The following is a 21,023-nucleotide window of genomic DNA, read 5'->3' as shown; positions in this document are numbered from 1 at the left end:
TGGGCGTCAGTCTCTTTTCCCAAGTAGCAAGCGATAGGATGAGAGGAAATGGCCTCAAGCTGTACCAGGGGAGATTTAGATTGGATATTAGGAAAAATTTCTTCACCAGAAGGGTTGTCAAGCATTGGAACAGGCTGCCCAGGGAAGTGGTGGAGTCACCATCCCTGAAGGTATTTAAAAGATGTGTAGACGTGGCACTTGGGGACGTGGTTTAGTGGTGGACTTGGCAGTGCTAGGTTTGCAGTTGGACTCAATGATCTTAAAGCTCTTTTCCAACCTAAATGATTCTATGATTCTATGTTTGTTACAAACCCACTTCTGTAGGCTGCCTACACACAGGAGACAACCCATAAAGGATTGCCTCCTTGTTTCCTGGTGCTCTTGCTTTTGGGCAAAGTTTTGGGCATTAATCTGAAGCATGTATTATCTTGTTTCCTTTTTCTTTGTACAATATATAGCACAATAAGATTCCTTGGTGTTACGGTAATGCTATTAATAAATACACTATCTGAATAATTCTAGTGTAAAGTAGCAGAATAGCAGGATTCCATCAGCACATGATACCTAGTCACACTGATCAGAGAGGAAAAACGATTAAAAACTCATGCAAAATCTCAGTTACGGCAATAACCCATGATCTGTTCTGAAATAATTTAATCAGGACTCAAAATGTTATTATCCCAAGAAAATTACACCAAATCAGTATAGTTTCCTATTCAACAACTATTTCTTACAGCTAAAAGTTGCTTACTCCTCAGGCAGAAACATCCTTGTACATTCTCCAATAGCATGAGTCCTATATCAGATCTGAGACTCACAACCCTCTACAAAAAAACAGTTTGGAGAAAATAAGCTATCTAGTGCCACTACAATTTGAAGAGAAGAGAAATGCTGAAGTAGCAAAGAATTTCTACTCATGATCAGAAACAAACAAAAATATTATTACAAATCCATGTAGACCCTCAAATGATGCTAACAGTGTGCACTCAAAGCTATGATTTCACTGGGGAAAGCAACATGATTTTTCCTGTTCTCTAAAATAACAGAAATATGCTGCTACACTAACAGAAACGTTTGTCCTACTGTCCACATTTACCATATGCGATGCAGCAGAATTCATATTAAACTGTTGTCTTCCTGCTGCAATGTAGTTTTCTCTGTCCTTCACCTAGCTAGCTGGGACAGCAAGGATGTTTCTAATAGAGAAACATACCTTTCACTTCTCCTCAGAGTGTCACCTGGCTTCCTGAAACAGGGGCTTGTGTTTTGTCAAAAACCAGTAGCAGAATTGTTTCTACCGTCCAATGTCAAAAAATCAAGTGAAGTCACTTATCGAAGCTGATGCCCTCCTGACAAGCCAGGGAGCTGTGCTCCTGATCAGCTGGTTCTAAAAATATGTCCTGATGGACAGGTCAGCGGTGTGTACACTCAGTAGCACCACGCTGCCTGCCACCACTGAAGTGCCATCAACACTTGCCCCTGTCAGAAGTAACACAGAATGCTCAAAGCTATCCCTAACATTTTCTACTACGAAAAAAAGAGCAGAGCAATAATTTCACAAGCTGTTTATTACGTTGATAACAATACATTATAATAATAATGAGCGACCAAGAGTTTCTTGCTGGTAAATATTCCTTTCAAACCCTTACTATCTTGACTGTATTTCTACGTTAGCAAAGGTTTAGTAAGAGAGATGTAACGGTGAGCCCAAAATGTGTTTCTAGGACCTTCATTAAGATGATATTCTTTTCTTTGTTTGAACATTTACATTTGTATGTGTGTACACATACACACGCAGGTACACACATATAGACTGTGTACCTATACATGTAGGCAATTTGTAGGGGGTATCATTGTAAGGAAAACCCATCCTTCCCCGCCATTACCTAAGCTGAGTGTATTAAGTTGAAATCAGAAGAGTACAAGGACGTTAAAGGAGCAAAGGACAAATTAAATAAAGGGACTTAGGGGAAAGGAGAAGGACAGTAATCTAGAGGAACTGATAGGAACACAGGTGCAGACTCTGGCTTGGATTCTGTGGGAAAACTGGTATCAGAGCAAACCCTGGGAAGCAGACTTCATTACTGCTTCTCTGCCCTGCTCGCTGAAGCTCTCTCTCTGGGTTTGATCAGCAAGACGTGCATAATTTATATTAAATAAAAAATCGCAGATAGAGTACTACAGGCTTTTCCGTTTAGTCCTCTCGAGAATTTTAGTTGTAATCACATACTTGATTTCCCAAAATAATTAGGATCCAATAAACGCACATGAGCTAGTCAGTAAGATCTGATACATATTACAATCCATTAGCTGTTTCATCATCAATTTTTTAAAGCTAAAAGCACATCAAAACTGTATCGTCTTTTGTCTTCTTTTGCTGTTGCACAAGGTCCAGCACCAGAGTTCTAGTCTGTAAGTGAGACTCCGGGGCACATCTAACATAAATACAAAATGTTTTCATATCTAACTTAACAACAAATTTAATTTTTAATGTCACTAAATACACACTTAATCAGAATTTTCTCTGCTATGGCACCCACTTACAGGGGATCGATTAAAATCTTTTCAGTATTATCTTATCAAGTTGCATTTGTGTTTATGTCTTATCTACTTGGAGTAATTATTTTCTTCTCACACAAAGACTATCAGATCAGTCAGCTAACAGCAATCTCGCATATGCAGGATGCAACTCCAGAGCTGAAGCATCATTACAAATACAATAGTGCAGAACAAAACTTTTATTTTATGTTTTATTTATAACTGCTGCTCTGCTTGATATTGAATAAGACAAATAAATGTATATGCATATACAGAGGTATATTTATAAGAAGCAAAAAATATTAGGGACACTTTTCATCTCTAAAAAACAACATGCAAATCTACAAGTATTCTTGTTAAGTTTACTCTTACCGTGTTATACCTCCCAAAAAATGGCTTCATAGGACTTGTAGAAGAACTAATCACAAGTAAGTAGAATGAAAGCATTATCATATGCAATCTTAATCTACTTTTGTCCAAAACATATAGTGCACAGAGATGTTAGGACTAAAATCTAAAGGGAACGTTTCATTCCTAGACTTTTCACTGTTAATGTCACTACAGGGAAACCTGTTGGCAGCAATCAGGACAACTTACTTTAGAGGATACTTCAATTTTATTTCATTTTCAGAACTATTTTTAGGTGCATAAAGAACTTGGAAAAATTCGATGACTGTATTTTAATCATGCAAATCATGGAACTGGAAGCTACTTCAATCACATATAAGTTTATAAGCATCCATCACCTAACACAAAACTTTGGTTTCTATATTATACATGACTGTTCCAGGTAATAGCAGATGAAAAAAAAAAATCTGTTTTATTGAGTAAATTCTGTCTAATGATACAAAATCTGATTAGGATTTTAAGCATACTTCTCTCCAGCAAACAAAATCTGGGAAAACTACAGAGCTACCACATTTGGTTAGAGTGAGAAAAGGACAAAACACTTTGCATTACTGAATAGTCTTTTCATAAGACAGTTACTGACCCACCTCTGGGATGTGAGGGTATGTGGTACAGTGAAGCAACAGAGATCAGAAAGTTGAGGTGGTGGGGAAGAGTGGGTTTGATCCTGATGTAGATCAAACTTCAGTATGTTGCAATAAGCTTACAAGTCTACAACCAGTCTTAAAACCCTTGTAAATGAAACAGAGGCAGACTTGAATCAATTGAAATGTGGAACACAGATACTGTGCACTGTGCCTTGGAAGTTAGCTTCAGAACTTTGCCTAAATTCACCTGTTAAGCTCGGAATATTTACACATAATACCAGCCTTCACAAATACAAGCGTAAATGTGCTGCCAGTGTAATTTACCTATTTTCTGTTTACATTATATTCTTCTACCAACATAACTCTTGACAATAGTTATACATACTTACCACTGTGCCTAGAAACTGAATGCTTGTATCTCCAGAGGCATTCCGAGAAAGTCGCTGAAAAAAAACAGATGTAAAAACTGATTAGAAGCATCTCTGGAGTTTTAAACCATTCCATTTTCTGTGTCACAGCACTGTAAAGTAATGAAAACTAATTGAGTACACAAATCTATACATAAAACAGATAAAACCATTTCCTTCAACAGTTTCAGTACTAGAAGTCTAATTCATACTTCAGCTCAGATTTTGGTTTTGCTTCAGTCAACTCAAAATTTATTTCTGAAGAACAATGAAAACAAATATGGCCAAGTACAACACAGAACAACCTTGGGCTTGCAGAAAGATGAATGTCATGAATAATGAGGCTTCTGCCATCTCTAAACGTCTGTGATTCTGTATTCCTGTTACTCGCATTCAGTATTACCTTCATTCTCTCCTAATGAGAGACATTTTAATCTCTTTTTAAAATGCAAACCTCCAATGATGCTACTTTGAAAACAGAAAAAAAAAAATGACCTTATGAAATGTCTGGTCACCTACTGTGGTTCAGGAGTTGATTGCAGTTATTAAACAGTCTTCAAATATTACACTGTCAGTAAGCCACAAAACAACGCAAAAGAAAATGTTATTGATTTAACACAGTATTATCCATAATCTAAATATGCAAAACACATAAAGAATCCGTTCTTGTGAATTGTCTCCTTCTTCAATGTGAAAAGTTTTTTCTCACTTTGTCTTCCTGCTGTTAAATTATGGCACATATAGACCCAAAATCAGGGCCCTAGTCACAGAACGCAGCCCTAATACTTACGCAATGTCAGGCGTACATATGAGTACAGAAGCATAGATTTGAGAAGGTGAGTATAAATTGCAAACAAATTGCTGCACAGAGGTCTTCAGCATTTTAAAGACAACGAATCCTAGGAACAGGGCTGCAAATCGTCTTGAGAGATCTTCTAGTCTAGTACCCCCCGCAGAATCAAAACACACCTGTGTCACTCCCAAATGATGTGTGTCTAACCCATTCTTAAAATCTTTCAATTGCGGAGATTTCACAGTCTCCCTAAGCAATTTATCCCAGTGTTCAGCATCCTTACCATTAGGAAATTTTTTCCTAATATCTGACTAAAATAACCCTTACTGCAACTGCAGCACATTAATTCTCCTCTTTTTCATCACAGACAGGAAACACAGATTATATTCCCTTTCTTTTTACAGCTACCTACAGGTATGTGAAGAGCCGTTATCACGGCTCCCTTCAGTCTTGTCTTCTCTAGACTAAGTGAGAAAGTGCTATACAACAATAGCTGGATATCCCCCAAAACAATTTTAATAGCGATAAATTAAATCCTGGTCCCTTTTCAATAATGGTGCATGTTCCTCAGCTACACTTTATGAAATAATAATTACTACAGCCCAAACATGCTTATTTTTTGACTTAACAGGTCACACACTGACACTGCAATCTGCACAATCATATGAAAACAAAGGATGATGTGCCAAAGCCTGACATATTTCAACAATAATGATTAATGGAATGGAAAATATGGGAAATAAAATTTCATACAAAACCTGACGTTTACTTTTATAAAGGAAACAGGAATATACACTTTTCCCACAGTCTAGGATAAACACAATCAGGTTTTGGAAACCACAAAGAAGAACAAAGTACCGGCTGCCTACAATGAATGAATCGCATGCCAAAACAAACAAGTCCCAACCACTTGATAAGCTGTCAGAAAATGGCAAGCCGAAAAAAATTAAAGGATTTAATTTCTTTTTTTCCTGGAATGCCCTCCACCCTCGTTAGAGTTCTGTCACTTATTGTGCTACCCTTTTGTCCGCTTTCAAGGGTCATTAGAGACCTTTTCATGTCCTAATAAAAATTCCATTTTTTTGGCTAATCTCCCCGTCACACAGAAAAACACAACTTAAAAAACAAAACAAAAAAAAAAAGAAAAGAAAAATAGAGCCCTTTTGTCATTTTCTTTAAAGGCTTTCAAAGTAAAGCCAGGTATCTTGACAACTTGACTTATTTTTCACAACTGAAAACCAAATCATTAAAGTATTTCCTCACACAGATTCTCTTTACTCACAACTAAATAAGCTAGCATAGCAATAACCAAGCCCTTTCAAAAGTAATTTAATAACCAATTTAATAAAGCCAAAGAAAGAACCTTCTAAAGCCATAGTCTCAAGACAAGACAAAGATAAGCAGCCTTTTTCCTGCTCCGACGCTGTTGAAGTGCACTGGTATCACAGTATAGTAAATCCTCACTGCTACTGTTTGCTGTGTCCAAAATACAAAGCATTACATTCAGTTATTGATAGCGTTAAGAGTCAGTATAAGCACTAAAATCCACCTCTTGAATTAACAGCCAGTGGGGGAGGGTGGGGTGGAAATAACGGGGAAGGTGAGGAAAATAGTTAACAAACAGAGGAGAAAAAGAAATTTCCCTTCTGGGTATATTTCAAAAAACAAAAACAAGAAAGAAAGGTAGAGAAATTCTCCAAGTCACAAAACATATGTTACATCAAGACCAAAAAGAGAACTGCCAGGCTTTTGAGAACCATGTTACAAAAGAAGTCAGCACATTATCATAATTAATGTTTCAAATTACAGTTGTAAATAAATTTCAGCTGTTAGATGTGATTAGATTTTTTGAAGTATATTGAAAGGAGTTATTTCTGTTCCACTGGTGGGCTTGTGTTTCTGGGATTTGTAAATGTAATTGATGTTTTCAAGAAAATGAAAGGACATGGTTAACAATTATTCTTTTATTTTCCACCTCTGTAGAGAAAGGACCAGTCTCCAGTTTCTCCTGTAAAGTTAGATATTTACATATTCTATACCTCATAATAGATGGTTTCATATTGCATGTGATAGCAGGAAAGTAATCAAATAGAGGTAACAAAAGAGAATAGCTAACTATATGCATTGTCATTGTTTTCCTAATAAATTGCAAATTATTTACTAGGAGGTTTACACTGAAAAGCAAGGGAAGTCTACCATTTGAACAAAGACAAAACATCACTGTATGTTTACCTGCCAATACAGTAAAATTACATTGTTGGCATCAATTACGCCATCTTAGACATAACCAAGGTTCTTCTGGTTGATTCAACTGATAGAGCTTCAGACTAACTTAATTAGCATAATATGAGTTAAAAGTATAATTTTTTTCCTTATGAGAAAGTAACAAGCTAAATCAAATCTGAAAAAAAAATCACAACTTCAAAAAATCCATCTGCAGTCTCAAAGCTGTCAAATGGGTGTGTTACATAAATATTATATGTATTTTTACACACACAGGTTACAGTATGCTACACTGCATATGCTATGTATATACAAACAAAACGCTTATGCACGCATGTAAAAATAGACAAGTGTATACAATCACAAAAAATGTGTTTGATTTTCGTCCTCTATCTTAAGTGTATGCCATACTACAGTCATTTCACAAATAATTGTTTTAATCTGTAAATCCCAGTAAATTACTAGAGGTTAGTGTGATATGACTTTAAATTCTTCTGCTTTGCCATAGAAAATTATTTCCACTTAGTTAGGTATCAATGATCTATTCATCGTAAGATGCAGTAGGGTTACAATCAGACTTGCATTAAGCCTGCAGTGGATGAGCACTTGCAGATAAAAATGGTAACAACCTTTACATAAAGAATGATAAAGAAGCTCAGCCAAACATAACATACATATTACTGAAAGAAATTCTAAACCGACATAGACATTATTAGACAACAACAAGATCTCAGAGTATTTTCCACAAATCTTCTGGTATCTTGGGCTCTCCAAGCTACTGGAGGGGAGCAGCTGCAGGGAAGGAACGATACCAAAACAAACAAACTCCAACAGACCAAAAGTATTTTTTTTGCTTTACTTACAAATGAAAAAGTAATGTGTCAAGTCAAAATGAATACGAACTGGCAAAGGAAATCATATATGTAAGTTTCTCAAACACATTTACCTTGAACTACTATATACTGCCTTGATTTGTTGAAAGTAAAGCTGAAGACCATTTGTTACAGAAAATGTACAGATTGTCACTTGGCCAATGTTTTTTGCAACTTTTTCAAGCCATGGCATGACTACATTAACAGTTGGACAACATGTATCAGACTATACAGAACAAAAAATAATAACAAGCCCACAAAACCTATAGATACACTATAGATAAAATTTTGAGTGAAACACTGTTTAGTTTCCCACCGTGGTGCTGTTTTTCAGAATGCAGAAGTTCTTGCAGCCCCTATTGCTTCATTTCAACTGCTTACTACCAGAAATTCTGAACATCTTATACCATGAATTTCAAATGGAGAATGCTATCCATTTTTTGGCCAATATTCATAAATTCTTGAAAATTCAACCTAGCAAAACACAGGCCAGAATCATCCCCAGACAGGCTTACTTAAAAAAAACAAATTATTCCCACAATAGGGAAGTCAGGGGAAAAAAATCACAGTATTTTACCTTGTAAAGTTATAGCAGATTCATCTGCTAATACCTCCTCTATGAGATTTTGTGTACGTGAGGGTGCTTGGATGTCTGGAAAGTCCCAGCATCCACCTATGTCACTCCCATCTTTGGAGTCCCATGGTTGGGTCAGAGAGGAGGAGAAAGCTGCAGAAGTAGCTGTGAAACCATTAAGCCATCTTCTTGTCAAAACATGAGGATTGGTTTGGCTTTATCAATCTCCTTTTCCCTCTCCTCCTAGAGCCTTTGCAGAAAGCAGAACTTCATTTCAGCACTCCCTTTCCACTATGCGAGATCCCAGTCTAGCAATGTGACCAAGCTTTCTTGTATGTCGGAGACTGTCTACATTGCACTGTATGTTCAGACTTGTGCAGCCTCACAAGCCTTTCCACTTAGGGGACCACTCTACTTTTGTCACAATTTAGTGTTCTAAATGGTGGTGGTGCCATCATTTCCTCCCCTTATAGTGCATTAAACTACAGACAGAAACTTAGCCTGATTTTGCGCGCTGCTCTACCCTTAGTCATTATCAGTTTTAGATCATACGTTATAGTAAATGAAGCCTCAGTTAGCTGTTCTTCCTCAGGGCACATCCACATTTTCCAGGTTCTTACAAGGGCAGCAGTCACCCAGTGGGGAATGAGATGATCAAGTCCTGCTGTGTATGAAGCATTTTGACATGTGAAAGATGTCTAAGACTGGCATAAATGGTACTATGCTGAAACAGTCTTTCCCTCTAAAAGGAATCCTGACAGGACGCTAAGTTACTGGCCTCCCCCAGCACCTGTTGCAAGCTACCTCAGTCCTTCTCCAGGGACTAAATGGGATCTATTCCCAAACAGTACAAATATGGACGTTAAACACAGCATGAATGGCTTACAGGGCATCAATCCACACAGATTAAGGTGCAGGTGCAGTTTCTGAGGCACCATATTACTACTTTTAAAAGAACCATTCTCTTAATGCCTGGGATTTAATTACAGTAGATGGCTTAGGAATTTCTGTCCTCCCATAAACAGAAAATGGAAACACAGATCCTTCCCAATATTTCTTTAGGTGATATCCAATGTTAATGTCACTTGTTATTTCTTTTTCCCAAGCTTTAGACATGTAAATAGTTAATATTAATAGCACTGTAGTATTGCTTTTACATATACATAGAGCGCCTTCCAAGCATGTCCATGTGCTCCTTTAACCCTCTGAGGTAGGTAGGTGTTATAAAGCAGTGGATGAGAGGCTTTAAAACAAACAAACAAACAAAAACCACCAAAAACACCCCCCACAGGAAAGACTGTTTATTTGGTGTTGGTAAAGAATTAATCTAAAGGACATTTACTCCAGCCCAACATTTCCAGCTATTTACAATTATTTACAATAATGAAGAGTTTAGTCCTCCCTGTGAACTTCTAAATTTTTGCTGCTATCACGTTAAATTACAAAATGACTAAAACTTTTAGAAACTTTATCCTTGTTTTGACATGCCGTAATACGTTTTGCCCGTATAGGGGGACAGTGTGCAGGTAATACGCTGCCGTGTGATTCTAGATCTGATGTTTATGACTGCCCTGAGATAGATTCTTTGCAGGATCCATAGTCCTTTCTCAGTCTTTGATGCCCCTCCTCTTCCTTCCTCTTTGCCCTCTGAATGTGTTACCATGTTCAAGAGAACCATTCCTTGTCTTTCAAAGTTTAGATATCATAAAACTACAATGTCTGTCAACAACTGAATACAATGCTTTCGTCTTTGGACACATACAGAATCCTTACAGTTATTCATCCTGAATATTGTCTGTCATTAAAATTTATAGCTCCTTTGGAAAAAAATATGGCATAAGATACTGTGACAACTAACATTATTTGATTAACCCCTTGAGTAGCAGAGGATATAAGTAATCCCATTAGGTTAAAGAAAAGGAGAAATTTGTTGTTTGTAGATAGAGCTTTATTGTGGGAGACCCCTCTGAAAAGTGGACAGTAAATTCCAGACGGATTGATTGGGCATAACAGTTGATCACTCATTTCCTTCTCAGACGAAAAAAAAATTTTTTTCATTTTCATGAAAGAACTGCTAAGGCTGGTGGTGTGTGCTTTTTGCTTCTGCTGCTCTATTTAAAAAAAAAAAAAAGGCAGCAGTAATCTGTAATGTCATGATCTTTTATTTCCTTGAATTTTCCCCTTCCCTTCACACATTCTCCAGTCGAACCATGGACAAGAGTGTGGAGTCAGCCTTCAGTTACTGATTTCACACAAATTGCAGACTGCTCATGAGATTCGAGTACTTGCTATGTAAAGTAGACATTAATGCAAATACTCTGGTATGACAGTAAAGGATATCCGACATTTTTAAAGGCTTCATGACTCAGGAGCTGGCCATACTGCTGTCGCATAGGCTATAAGTATATTCAGGGTTCATTTTAAAAAGTAGTAATTTTAACAGTGTTGGCAAACACACATGTCAATGAAGCCATAATAGTAATATTTGTTTTAACATGCATCATTGGCAATTACAGCACGCAGCACCAAGGCGGCCAGCTTTTATATACCTTCCCTTTCCCTACAACCTTTGGAAATAAAGGAGGTCTCGGTCCTTCCTTAGATCACCCATGATCAAACGATGAAATCTAAGCGGTACAATTACTAATTTTCTTGTACAGAATCTTTCACAAACTCAACAAGTCGAATTATCTATTAATTATCTAAAGCAGATCACTCAGGTCTTTCCAAGTGCACCTAGGAGATATGCATTGAATCATGCATGCTGATGAAGTTTCAGAATTTCTTCTATGACTTTTCTCTGCTTCTGTGTCTGGTCCTGGGGGAAGGATCCACCCCCACCCACAAGAACAGCTACGTTGTTTGCCAAGGGTGACACCGGGACATCAATATCTGTGCTCTAGAATGCTGCACAGCTTCAAAGTTTCCTGGCAAAAACATCTTTGCCAAGAGTTTATCCTTTATTTCCTTACCCACCTCAGCCATTACCAACCAGAAGTGATAATTCAATAGGAACATCAGCTCTGTGCTTGGTTTTGGTTAAAAAAGCCAAAGGAAATATATGAAATGAGTAATGAGAACAGGTAACAAATCAGTGAACACTATTAAGTTATGGTAGAAGTCCAGGTTTTGCCCATGCTTTTAACACTGAGCACAGTTCTGGTCCCCACAGCTCAGAAAGGAGATAACAGAAATGGAAGATGCAGAGAGCAACATAGACATAAAGACAGACTTCTCTGCAAGGAACAACTCTGCAGCACTGAAAAGAGGCCATTGAGTGAGGATGAGGATACAAGCAGCATGGACACAGTGGGTAGGGATCAACTGCTCACAGTCTCTTCCAATACAAGGACTAGGAGGAATTCAAATGAAGGTAAAGGACACTGCCACAGCTATTATTAAGCAACGATAAGGCTGCTATAAGCAACTTGCCAAAATCTATCATTCTCTTTGTGCAACTGCAGGGGAAGAAGTAACAACAATAACAGTGCCCTGACCAACACATATTAATACCTTCAAAAAAATTTTAAAAGCCTGAAACACAGCAAGGCATACTACACTGTATGCCACAGGCTTTTGTATTTGTCTTTTACCTGGGATATTTGAGAGCTTGTTTGTACTTGTCTCAAATGCTAAGAGAGTGTCAAGTAAGGTGATAAAGATCAGCTTCTCTGTATCGTATCCACAGATCATTTTTGGAGTTTCAAGGCTGAGCTCCAGTTTCTCAGATGACCGTGGCTGGATGAGCAAACAGGAAAACATGGGCAGCCTGAGTTTCTATCCTGCTAAATAAAGAAGGGCCATAGACTGATGCCTGGTCCCAAAGCCAAATGGCAATGACTATCTCAGTCCCCCTGCCTAGGTCTATACAGCATGGCATAAATCTGTACCAGATTTGTCTAGGTCAGCCATAACTGGAACAGGCTGAGACAAAGCCAGGGAGTGAGCTACCAATTAATCAATACGGGCCATCAGGAAGCCAGTGCTGGGGCTCGCTCTCTGGCTTTTCTTTACCCAACAGCAACAGCTATTTGGATATAGTATATCCAAATGTCTGCCCCTGTTTGCAAATCATTGTGTTTCCCTCTTCTAGACACAACCTAGCAAAAATAATTCTGAAATCATGGGTAAATGACAACAGCAGAGTGTGTGCAGTAATTGTACAGCACTAAAGAACGGAGTGTCGAGCAGTCTTCATGTACACTGCTCACTAAAGCTTCCCAAAATCATTTTCAGGGTTTAAGAAAATGAGTGTGCTGAAGTAATGGTACTTTAGACCTGAAACCTATATAATATAACATTATCACAGATTACATCTGAGATCTCAAAACAGTAAAAAAAAATATCTCTACATATGTAATTTTTCTAAAAAAAAAAATTACACATATGTTTGAAAAAAGTCTCCACAGGGTTGAAGGAAATGAATACTTGGGTATAAGCTTTGTTCTCCTGTCAGACATTTCCCAGAATGTCAGACATTTCCCAGGAACAAAGGCTTCATAACTTACAGCATTTTCATTTTTTCTATTATTATAGACCAAAATAATAATCAAAAGAAACATTGTATCAGAGAAGCACTTAAATTTGTCATATCCCAGGATGTAGAATATACTCCTCCTGCTGCAACTGTTGATGCAATAAATAAATTAAGTGGAAAAATAATAAGTGACTGAACTCCCCGTAACACTGTAAGCAGAGAAAACTCCACTGATAAATCTTCATCTGTTTCATTCACAAAAACACTTGAAGCTTGAGACTGATGATTTCAGCTTTCCAGGATCATGTTCTTGCTTAGTAACTCCATTACTCTCTTAATTACACCTTGCTGTGACTGATAAAGACCTTTTTACCACAGAGTTTGGGATGTCCAACAGAGTCACAGAACAGTTAGGCTGGAAGGGACCTCTGGAAATCAGGTAGTCATATTCCCTGTTCAAAGCAAGGCTAATGTCAAAGTAATATTGAGCTGCTCAGGACCTTGTCCAATTGAGTTCTGTCTATGTCCTACAGAGCTTCAGTTCAGCAGAGACCAATTCTCTGAAAGCCAGGAAATACAAAGAGAAGGCATCACCAGTGCCATTGTAAAATTGCTTTGCTGAAGCTGCCAAAAGCCACCAAGAGTTTTCCAGGCTCCAGGCAGAATGCCTGCATGACGTTCCATGGTATGGAATACCCCTTTGGCTAGTTTGGGTCAGCTGCCCCGGCCATGCTCCCTCCCAGCTCCTTGCACACCTGCTTGCTGGCAGAGCATGGGAAACTGAAAAGTCCTTGGCTTAAGAGAAGCGCTACTTAGCAACAACTAAAACATCAGCGTGTTATCAACATTATTCTCACACTAAATCCAAAACACAGCACTGTACCAGCTACTAAGAAGAGAGTTAACTCTGCCCCAGCCGAAACCAGGACAAGAGGGTAGGAGGTTTCATTATAGCAAGCTAGCAGAGCTGTGAAACCAGTGTGGGCCAACAATACGCCACTGGAAAGGCTAGGTGCATATGATACGACAAAGAGGTACAAAAGTGCTGGCAAAAGATGGTGACAAATAATTTATTCTGGCTCAGAATCCTTTTGCTATAGGGAACTGTCTGCAAGTAAATGGTATATAAGGATGCATTGAGTGTTTGATGATGAGACCAAGGAAAGCAGAGCATTTAACAGCACCAAGTGGTTGTAAAATTTGTCCATATGGTGTTGCCCTAGAGCAGCCTCAGAATTTGAATGGTCGGTGGGGTGGTTTTTGAGAACTTGAATAAACACAAGTAGTGCCAAAGCAAAGAGGATCTGAGGATCTCCTACATGCATTTTTTTCTTAGGCAACCTGCTCTCTCTGCAGACACCTTATCTTCCTGCACAGCGTCCCAGTAGAAGGCACCTACTTGCAACCTGACTGTAGTAAGGACAGACGTGCAGTTAGGTTCAAGTCCATCTGCTGGACTTCATGGATTCAATGATTTATCTTGAGGTCCTCTTAGATTCTGGTTCACATGAGAAACAAAAGGAGATGTTCCATTCTATGGAAAAGGCAGCTTATTCCTCCCTTCTCTCCTTCCACCCGCTCCCCAGTTCATATTCACAGGGAGAAGAGGTCGTAGACAATGACTTCTGCAGGCACAGGGCTCACTGAAATGCAGCTTACTTGTTCATGGGAGCAGAGATAGAGGGATAAAAATGCCTACATTGGCCCAAAAATATACCTGCTGCCTTCCTTCCAACTGTCGTTACTTTCCAGGATACCATTCTGAACCACCATTCTCCCTTCCAGTTTCCACTAGAGTTCTTAAGGTTCTTTTCCACAACTCAACCAACCTCCTCTTTTCCACTCACTCTTCACAGGAATCATTAAGCACCTCATTTATTTATTTTTACTCTAAATATTGCCTGAAAGGCTGTATCATATTAAAATCATGTTTTATACATGAATGTATTTTAAAAATATGTATTTTCAATTAAATAACAGCCAATCCCTTCAAATTTGAATCCTCAGGAAGACATATTGTAACTACATGCCTATAGTTACTTCTCTGATTTTCAGCAAAGGCAGAGTCTGAATTCACAATAGCTAGGCGTAAGTCAGATATTGAGCCACTAACATCTTTGGAAACAGGTAGGGGAAACCATTTTGGCAAAGTATTTCTGCACACAAAAATTTCATTTGCTCGGTGAACAAAATCCGACACTTCACAATGCATTAAATTCAGCCTCCTCAAATGAGAGGTAGAGTCTAATCATAAGTGGAGAAAATGCTGAGAAACTGGGATTAGCCGAGGAACTACTAAAAACAACAACAAAAAACCATGATGGAATCTATGTACTTCAAGAAATGCTATGGGGCACCCTCCCCTTCCTGGAGACTGTATCTCAGAAATCTCTTGCGCAAATGATCCCAAGTTTTTATCAGTTCATCACTTTGTATAGCATCCTATGGATTTCACAGTAATCCAAAGCAGCACAAAGATTTCGGAGCCCTTATGCTGCAACCAAACGGACCTGCAGTGTACCCCAGGGTTCTGGTCCCTCTATCATCTGGGGACCCGGCCAGGCGCTCCACAGCGCCCATCTGCTGCACACAGATGGGCTTCCTCGCAAAGGAAACAAAAGCGGGAGGGAGGGGGCTGCCGCACATCCTAGTTGTGCCCTGATATGCCCTAGACAGACTGTGACCAGGGCATATACCTCTCCTCAGGTGCTCAGATGTATTCCCAGGCCCTGTACTCTAGAAATAGTCTGAGAAAACCTGTTTTTTAAACTCATAGGCCTTCTTAACTCTGTGGCTGAGTTGGTGCTCTGCTTTGCTCTAATACACATTGAGCCTTCAGCAGGGGAGTGGAAATACAGGAGCATGCTTAATTACTTATTTTTAAATGTGCAACAGATATTCAACAATTTGAATGTCTAGACTATAATTTACATAAATACATTTTAAACCAAAACATTTTAAAATTATTTATTTCCTGCTTCTATGCTTAAGTGCTTTGCTGGATTGGGGCCAGACTGCAGGATCGAGCCGAAGGTGCATAAATCAAACCTTCAAAGAAATACAATGTTCACAAAGACTGTATTTGGTTGAGCAAATTTAGAAGAATGAAACCAACTATGAAGAGAAATTAGATTGGCTGAAAATTAATAAAGCACAGCTGGAATTATTCGATTCATCCATATTTGTTGCTTAAATGGCTCTAGGGCTAAGTCTTGCTGAAAGAAGATACTTCAAGACTCAGGGGTCAATTGCTTTTGGAGACAAATTGACCTACAGGAATACACTTGTCTAATTTGGTTCTTGCAGTGGGGCAACTCTACAGAAATATATAACCAAAAAACCAATTTAGATTCCAGTAAGCGAATATCAGAGGTCATGTTTAAGGTTCCCATAAATTTACATATATACACTAAAAGATTAATAACTTTTCAAGCTATCGGGTTTCTTTGCTAAGAGCAAAGACTTATAGATAAAATCTGAGAAAGAAACAACACATGTGCTTATTCCACATTCTGTTGGATAGATACCATGCAGCCAGCTCATTGCTTGTTGCTGTGGCTAGCCCTGCAGTATTTCATACGGTTTGGTCATACTCAGGGAGTGCAAGTAACACTATTGATGGCTCAGCTCCTAGAAGAAAGCATGGTCAGATCTCACGATCATTAATTTTGAAACTAATTTTATGTGCCAGTTCAAATATTACACTTCTAGTTAACTGGTCTTACTAGTATTAGTTATACTCTGAGATCTGTGTCCAGCCATATAGTTGTTACATAGTTTGCAATGAGGCCTTCTGAATGCGGTTATCTGTTCTAAATATAATGCTTTTCCCCTAAACAGATTTTATATATTCATACATCTGTATTGTTTCCTATTCAAAATTAGGAATGTACTTTAGAAAATAGCACCAAAATGGACCAGTACTAAAATATAAAAATACACTTTAAAATAGGAAATTATTTTAGATATACACAAGCCCTGAAGCTGGCATTAACCTTCCAAGAAATCTACAAAACTTAAGTCCAGAATTTACTTGGGTACATAATGAAAATTTCACACTCAGTCAATACTAACCTTGAAAGATACAATAATTTTTATCTTCCAGTTGCAGTCTTTTAAATCCAGTCAAAGCAAAAATAAAATTTCTAGTTGGGTAATTTACCAGGAGTGAAAATGAAAAAATAAATTCACACATTTCACTGTAAATTATCAGAAATCTGACCACTGTATCACTGATAAATGTACAGGAAATAGATAATACTGTATGTAGAAAAAATACTTTCAATAACTCCAAAAGTTTTGATTTTATTTTTTTTCTCCTTTCACTATTACCAGGATCAATAGATATTTATAAATAAATGATTTGTCAACAAATATATAAATCCTGACCAGCATTACCTTCAGAAAATTTACAAGGCAGTTAAAGGCACACCCTTTTGTTTGGAGTTGGTTTCAAACACATTAGTGGTCAGAAGGAAAGAATATACAACTACATTAATCTTTTTAGCTCTCTGTTCTTAGAGCTACACAAGTTTGGGATGCTTTCCACATTTTTCTTCTCAAATCATGGAACTAATCATATTTCATAAAAGCATATAAAAACCCACATTACATGGGAGATGCACTGTCCTGTGACTTTCAAACTGCAAAGGCCCAAAAGTGGAAAAAATCACACGATCCAAACACAAGGAAGAGAATAATTTTACTGCAGGACCCCATGTAGGTTTTGGTTGTTTGTTGGGTTTTTTTGGTTTGGTTTTTTTTTTGTTTGGTTGGTTTTTTTGGTTTTTTGTTTTGGTGTTGTTTTTTTTTTTTTTTTTTACAGTAATCCATTCTTTATTTCTTAAGCAATTAAGAAACTGTATCTCCTCACAGCCATTAAGTAAAGACAGCCTAGAAACTAGGGTAAATTTCTGTCTAAAATGAGCAACTTCTCTTTAAAAGAAAGATATTCAAAACTCTCGATAAGTAACTTTGAGACAAGTTCACTCCATTGAAGCTCTGGATGTATTCAAAGTAGAAAGATTATGTTATTCGCACAACATCACATAATTTTTATGATGCAGCAAGTTTAGACCCCATGTATCAGTATTATTTTTATACCCAAAGGCTTCTGGTTATCTCAGCTCTACAAACGAAGCATTGGTGAGTTTACCTGTATAGTCCTCTGAGTGCCATCAATGGTGACAGACAATAAGGGTGAAGCCAGGTTCCACTCGCTGGTCACATTTAGTTTCATCCCATCAACTTCCACCTGTTGTGACACCAAACAAGGCTGTTACTATGAAGACAGACAGAAAACTGATCTCAAGTTCATTACTGCATACAAAGCAGCAACCATTTTAAAACAGATGGCTCCCAAACAACCTGTCATGTTTACTGCTTCTGCCATAAAAGACAGGGTCCAACAACAGAGTCTTCCAGCTATCTCTGGGGAGAGGTGAAGGACCTGTGAACAGCTGCCTCTGAGTAGCAAGGTTTCAAGTGATTTCCAGCAAGTAACAAACAGCCATCCAACTTTTAAACCTATCTGGACATGCTACATTTACTGCAATTAGACAAGTAATGCATATAAATTCCAGTGACACCTTGCAACCCACACAACAGGGCTTGCATATAATATTCTCTCCAAGGACCAAGGAAGAACTTTTCCTATGCTTCTAATGAAGGGTTTTGCATTGTTATCTTAATTAATATGAGGCAGTAATTAATTCTTTGGTGTTTTGCCTCAAAGTCTAGAAAAACTTGGCAAATTCTGTCATATTTTCTTCCCATATACAGCTGATCAGAGGAATACAATTTCTGACTTGAATGCCAATATGTTTATCCAGAAAGAATTCTTTTTTTTTTTTTAAATCATCCCATAATCTTTATACAAAAATATTTCTAGGTGAAGAGCAAAAATCCTGAGTTCTGAATCTGAAGACAGTGTAGATCAGAGTAGCTGTCATGACACTTCTGTCATTCTTCTACTGTATAATACTGTTTAAAAACACACATCACGCATTCAACACTAAGAGCCTCAGAGGTAGAGCTGGATTATGAAAAAAAAACCCTATACGTGGACTAATATAATTAATGACTAATATTTGTGGCATGTTTTGAATGCTCATCATGCTATTCAAGGTAGGTAAACATGATTTCAGTTATATATTTTACTATAAACAGAAGAAAAATCATGGCTGGCTGATTTCCTTCCTCTCTCAAAATCTCCAAAATATTTTCAATCAGTAAATTACAGACAATATTGATAATGACACATATATTGCATACATTCTCAGTAAACCAGTGGAAAATTACTGCATTCAGAATAAAAGCTGAGACCACATTTTGCAAAATAAAACTTATAAAGCCTACTCTTTTAGATCTCAGGCTAATCATTATTTCATCTTATAATACAAACAGGCAACTGTAATCTTAGTGTAACTTAAAAGAAATCCATAACAGAGAAGTGCAGAGGAGCAATGTGTAATTTGATAATTTTATTTCAGTTAAGAAGAAAAAGCTCTGGCTTAAAAAACCTCTAATTTTATAGACTTTAGTTTAGAACACAAAAGCTGTCTTTTAGTGATACAATCTACTCAATTTCTACGGGCTTTAACTATAAATAAAGTTACATGTAAAGAACATGAAGAAAAACAAGTCATTTATAATGGTTCACCAATAGGCCAGATTAGCTGGCATGCTTCAGGTACTTTACACTGCTCCAGTGATGCAAACCAGCCATAAACCTGGCTTGAGTTAAACCAGACCTGCAGCTGGTTTGCATTGCCAGAGCACTGCAAAGCAGCTGGAACATGCCGGTGAACCTAGCCCACTCTCAGCAAACCTGAATCAGCAAATACTGTCTTTATTGAGAACAGCAGAAACATCTGAAAAACACTTTCCAAATGGAGAAAAGCAAATCCAGTGCTCTGTCTCAACCCTCTTTGATTACCAATTGAACTTTGGTAAGGCAATTATTTAAAAAGCTGTCTGTCACTATCACTATAACCGAAGAAAGACTAGACAGTCTTTCTTTGGCACTGGAGCCTGGGTCTGAAAACATCATTTACCATGTTTCTCCAGGGAAAGAAGGGAGATGGTATGAAAGCATACCAGGCTACTGGCCGCCAAAAAAACTTCAACTGTACACCATGCTTGTTGCACTGCAGGATTTACACGCAGCCTCGCAGAAAATCTATCGCCGATATCTATAGTCCTAGTGAAGAGTGTTCCAGTGGCAAGATGGAAATCGATACCTCCACAACAAACTCAATTTAATCATTAGCTCTTTTGTCACTGTACAGATGAACAAAAGAGAACTAAACCAAGTGTGTCACAGCGGTAAATGACCTGTTTAAAATCCCTCACAAGGGTCTATACAAGTCTAGCCATCATTTATTCCAGATTACGTTAGTATCAAAAAACTTCTGGTGGAAACCACCCTGAAAGAAGAGACACAAGCAGTCAGGTGGTACGTCTAAACAAACCATGGCATTCTAGGAACACTATGGCTGCTTATGTGCAATAGAAAAACCAGCAGAAAATTCATTGCCTCTACTATGTCTTCCCCATTCAAGAAAGAAGGTCGGGGCAGGGGGGGAAGAGAAGTGTTATTTGAACTAATGCATACGCCAGTAAACTGCAGCAGTCTTCTCACAGAATGGAGCTACAGGCTCTTAGCTGCTTCCACCTGGGGCTCACCCACGGTATGTGCAACTGGGGAAGATGATGTGAAGCCAAGAGGATCACAAGGAACTTGGCTATCTCTACTCCAATAGGTAGGATGACAAAGCCAGGAGGTCAAGCCATCAGAGAAAATGAACAAGGACTGAGGGTAAGAGATCTACCATGTAGCGAGCATGTTACTTTCACTACAAACGCAGGGAAAGCGGGGGTGGGGGGGCGGTGTGACACACAGGACAGACACGACGGGGGGGACAGATGGGGGTTGAAATCAAACCAGTGCTTTACCTCATAGAACAAATCTTCCTTCTGCAGCTCGGCAGCCAACAGCCTAGCAAGGTTAGTTGGTGGAGGTAGGGGAATAGATAAGATGTTCAAAGAACTTGTCAGAAGTTTGCATTTGCCTTCATTCCTCCTCTAGCAATGGATATGATAATAGAACCTAACAAATACTGCAATAAAACCAGAGCCTTTTT

General features: G+C 38.1%; 1 protein-coding gene across 2 annotated transcripts in view; it reads right to left on the bottom strand.

Moving 5' to 3' along the window:
• Positions 1 to 21,023, bottom strand: part of PCCA (propionyl-CoA carboxylase subunit alpha) — a 305,187-nt gene that overhangs the window by 58,555 nt on the left and 225,609 nt on the right. For both annotated transcript variants that reach the window (XM_050915340.1, XM_050915341.1), the window contains 2 exons: positions 18,035 to 18,133; positions 3,923 to 3,976 (listed from right to left, as the gene is read on the bottom strand). In XM_050915340.1, the coding sequence (XP_050771297.1) occupies positions 3,923 to 3,976; positions 18,035 to 18,133 (153 nt within the window). The remainder of the gene's footprint in view (positions 1 to 3,922; positions 3,977 to 18,034; positions 18,134 to 21,023) is intronic.

Source organism: Gymnogyps californianus, chromosome 1, assembly GCF_018139145.2.
Source record: "Gymnogyps californianus isolate 813 chromosome 1, ASM1813914v2, whole genome shotgun sequence".
Lineage (NCBI taxonomy): Eukaryota > Metazoa > Chordata > Aves > Accipitriformes > Cathartidae > Gymnogyps > Gymnogyps californianus.
The sequence above is the reverse complement of the archived record's forward strand: the minus strand, read 5'-3'. Positions and strand labels throughout refer to the sequence as shown.